Source organism: Grus americana, chromosome 5, assembly GCF_028858705.1.
Source record: "Grus americana isolate bGruAme1 chromosome 5, bGruAme1.mat, whole genome shotgun sequence".
NCBI classification, from domain to species: Eukaryota; Metazoa; Chordata; class Aves; order Gruiformes; family Gruidae; genus Grus; species Grus americana.
This window is the reverse complement of record NC_072856.1, coordinates 68,304,115-68,308,329: the sequence shown is the minus strand read 5'-3', so window position 1 is coordinate 68,308,329 and position 4,215 is coordinate 68,304,115. Positions and strand designations below refer to the sequence as shown.

At 53.5% G+C, this 4,215-nt stretch overlaps 1 protein-coding gene across 1 annotated transcript; it reads left to right on the top strand.

Annotated features, from left to right (window-relative positions):
• The first annotated feature begins 1,016 nt into the window (after window positions 1-1,016).
• On the top strand, window positions 1,017-3,065 carry MGAT2 (alpha-1,6-mannosyl-glycoprotein 2-beta-N-acetylglucosaminyltransferase). Its single transcript, XM_054828708.1, has one exon. The coding sequence runs from the start codon at window positions 1,127-1,129 to the stop codon at window positions 2,465-2,467; it is 1,341 nt and encodes a 446-aa protein (XP_054684683.1). The 5' UTR covers window positions 1,017-1,126; the 3' UTR covers window positions 2,468-3,065.
• Window positions 3,066-4,215: the final 1,150 nt, after the last annotated feature.

Here is a 4,215-nt window from a genome sequence, read left to right as displayed (position 1 = left end):
TGTACTACTCTTGCATATCTAGAATTATTTTATCTTCCATTCTTGCGAATCTAGGATAATTTTCTCTTACCCTTGCAATCCTAGAATTATTTCCTTATTCTTGCAATTCTAGAATGATGTTATGTACTACTTTTGCAAATCTAGAACTATTTTACGTTCTGTTCTTGCAAATCTAGGATCATTTTCTTATTCTTGCAATTCTAGAATGATTTTACATCCTGCTTCTGCAAACCTAGAACTATTTTATCATACATGATTCTTGCAAATCTAGGATGATTTTCTCTTCTTTTTGCAATCCTAGAATTATTTCCTTACCTTATTCTTGCAATTCTAGAATGATTTCGCGTACTACCCTTTCAAATCTAGAACTAGTTTATTGTCTATTCTCGCAAATCCAGGCTCATTTTCTCGCCTTATTCTTGCAATTCCGTCGCTATTTTATTGCACGCGATTCTCGCGAATCCAGGATCGTTTCCTTAGTCTCGCAATTCTGGAATGATTTGAACGTACTACTTCCACAACCCTACAACTATTTCACCGTCCGTTCTCGCACACCTAGGATCGCTTCCTTACCTTATTCTTCCCGATCTAGCACCAATCCCTTCTGCTCCCCTCACACCTCCTCAAACCCCCCCCCCCCACTTCCTACGCTCATCTCCGACCCTCCAGCTCGCTTTACCTCATCACCCCCCCCAATTACGGCTGACCAATCACCGTGCAGTTTTCCAGAGCATCCCTCGGAGTCGGCGGGAGGGGATCATAGAGGCCGGGACGCGGGCGACGCTGCGGGACGGGCTCGGAGAGCCCGTCCCGCAGCGTCGCCCGCGTCCCGGCCAAGGCGCTGACTGCCAGCGCCTCCCCCCTCCCTTCTCCCGCCCAACCGGAAGCGCCGACGAATGACGTCTCTGGCGTCCAATAGAACGACAGCGGCGGTGACACCGCCGCCCTATGGCGTGCGGCGACGTCTTGAGCGCGGGGCGGGGGGGGAGAGGGGGCGGAGAGGGGGGAGGTGGCGGCGCGCGCGCGCTGCCTGCGGGAGCGGCAACGATCGACGGCGGCGACGGCGGCGGCGGCGGCGGCGGGAGGGAGGCGGTAGGAAAAGGGGCGGCCGCCGCCGCCGGGAAGGATGCGGCTACGGATTTACAAGCGGAAAGTGTTGCTGCTAGCGCTGGCGCTGGCGATTTGCGCGCTGGCGCTGTGGGGAAGCGGCGGAGGAGGGAGGAGGCGGCAGCAGCAGCAGCAGCAGCAGCAGCGGGGCGGTACCGGTACCACCGGAGAAGCGCCGCGGGTCAGCGAATCGCCGCCGCCGCGCCGCCCCGCTGCTAACGTTTCTGCTGTGTCTTCAGTATCACCGTTGCTTACGGAGAACGGGACGCTGAGTTATCGTTCGTTAGTTTATCGACTGAACTTCGATCAACCCGTGCGGAACGTAGGGCGCTTCCCGGTACGAGCCGCCGGTGCCGCCGCCGACGTGGTGCTGGTGGTGCAGGTGCACGATCGGGCCGAGCACCTGCGGTTGCTGCTGGAGTCGTTGCGGCGGGCGGCGGGAGTGGAGAACGTGCTGCTGGTGTTGAGCCACGACCTCTGGGCCGAGGAGCTCAACCGGCTGGCGGAACGCGTGGACTTCTGTCCCGTCCTGCAGGTCTTCTTCCCCTTCAGCATCCAGCTCTACCCCCGCGAGTTCCCCGGTCACGACCCCCGCGACTGCCCCCGCGACGTGGGCAAGGCGGCGGCCCTGCGCCTGGGCTGCATCAACGCCGAGTACCCCGACTCCTTCGGGCACTACCGCGAAGCTCGCTTCTCCCAGACCAAGCACCACTGGTGGTGGAAGCTGCATTTCGTCTGGGAGCGGGTGCGGGCGCTGCGGGAGCACGCCGGGCCCGTCCTTTTCCTGGAGGAGGACCACTACCTGGCGCCCGACTTCTACCACGTCCTCAAAAAGCTCTGGGCCCTGCGCGAGCGGGAGTGCCCCGAGTGCCAGATCGTCTCCCTGGGCACCTACAGCCCCGTCCGCGGCGGCTTCGCCGGCCGCGCCGACAAGGTGGAGATGAAGACGTGGAAGTCCACGGAGCACAACATGGGCATGGCCTTCGGCAGAGACACCTACCAGAAGCTCATCGAGTGCACGGACGCCTTCTGCACCTACGATGACTACAACTGGGACTGGACTCTGCAGCACTTGACTGTCTCTTGTCTTCCAAAGTTCTGGAAAGTGCTGGTTCCGGAAATCCCCAGGATTTTTCACACGGGGGACTGTGGCATGCACCACAAGAAATCCTGCAGACCGTCCACCCAGAGTGCCAAAATCGACTCTCTTTTGAACAGCAACCAACAGTACCTGTTTCCCGAAACGATGAGTGTCAGTAAAAGGTACTCCATGGCACCCCTCTCCCCTCATGTGAAAAACGGAGGGTGGGGAGATATTAGGGACCACGAACTCTGTAAAAGTTACCGCAGACTTCAGTGAGGAGCGTTCTCGCAGCCTTTTTCTTTTTGAGTTGTTCCATACTGTCTTTTACAGGCACACACGTGTATAAAAAAGCATTTATGAGTTGGTTTCTGCTTTAATATGAATAAACATTCTTGTAAAAGGTGTCCCAAAATAGTAATCTTTCATGTTTGGCAACCACGTTCTGGAAACGGGTTATTACTGGCTGCTGCCGGGCCGCTCAGAGCAGCATCGCAGCCCCTACGCAAAAAGTGACCGTTGCTGTGTTTACTGGGAGGAAGAGGAGGAGAAAACTCAATTTTAAGTGCATCTTTTCTGGTGCTTACGGTGCTCTGGTGTGGGTTCCCCCCCCCCCTCCATCGGGGCAGGGTGGTGGTGCCCGCGGCACCGTGCTGGGGGTGGTGAGCCGGGAGTCGCGCGTCGTGTCCACCAGTGGGACCGGCGCATCCTGCCCAGGGTCACCTCACGCCCGATACCTGCGTCCCGGTTTGGTTGCGATGTGTTGATGAATATATGAAGGAAAAAAAAAATAATAATCATTGTTTTTACTACAATGTAGATAAATATATGATTTTTTTAGTTCTGCCGAAATAAAATTCAGTTGTTTTGTAATAAATACCAGAGAAGTTCTTGATTCTCACAAAAAGATGATGTCATCTTGTGTTGCTAGAAAGAAAGTCAGGACCAGGGCGGGGGAGTTGGGGTGTCTTGTCTTCAGAGGGCTGAACGCGTGCCATTACCCCTTCTAGTAGTGTGCATTTACCTTCATTACATTTTTAATGCTACTCACTAATTGAGGCAGACTAGAGTAACAAATGCGTGCCACGACACCTCTTTTGTTTGGAGGAAAAAAAAAAAAAAAAGTTCACATTCAACTTAGTCAGCTGCATAAAGCGACCAGTAAAAAATAGTGCTGTGTAATGGAAACACGCTGACCTGGCGCTGAAAGCCACGAACAGGAGAGAACAGAGCTGTTCGTGCATCGAGCACTTCCTGGCCTGTTCGAAGCCTAACGGTGCATCTGCTTTAGCGGCACTTTGCTTTGAAGCACAACTGGTAGCAGTGGTGCACAAGGTTTTTGTAGACCAGGGAGGTATGTTAGAGCAAGAAAACACTACACTAAAGTGACAGACATGCGATAGTTAGAGGTAGATTTTATCCCAAGAGATTTGGGGTGGGGGGAGGGAAAGCTTCATATTTTTTTTTTTAATTGGAGACAATGGGGTTGGTGCTCTTAGGGCTCTGGCTACAACAGTTCCTTTGGATGGAAGGGCATGTAGCAAGGCTTTACCACCACACGTCACCCTCTTTAGGGGTTGTGACTACATTGGTTAAACGTTCATTTGAGAACGTGCCATGTTTTCTGAAACACGTGAAGTAGTATGCAGGCATTTACTTTGACCGCGATAAGATGCTCTCTTTTTTTTTCTTTCCCATAGTTTCACGAAGTCAGGGCCGGTGCTGAAAATGCCGTGTCTGTGCCTCAGCCCTTCGCTGCCTCCCGCAAGGAGCTGAGTGGGGTTAAACTCGACCTGGCAAAGGGAGCGGGTAGGGCAGGTGCTTCTGGCAGCCGTGGCTTCCGCTGCACTTACAGAAGTAACGCTTACACCGCACGCCCCCACTGCAAGCGCTTGCGTTTAACGTGGTAACGTAAGAGTAATTCCAGAGCAGCTGCAAAACAAGGCACATTTAACTTTCTTCTACAGCACATTTGTGTCTGGTGTAACTCAAAAGAAAACAGAAGCTATTTCAGAGGCACCGAGAAA

Excerpts from the sequence above, each read along its gene's own strand:
- MGAT2 (XM_054828708.1), top strand. The coding sequence starts at position 1,127 with ATGCGGCTACGGATTTACAAGCGGAAAGTGTTGCTGCTAGCGCTGGCG.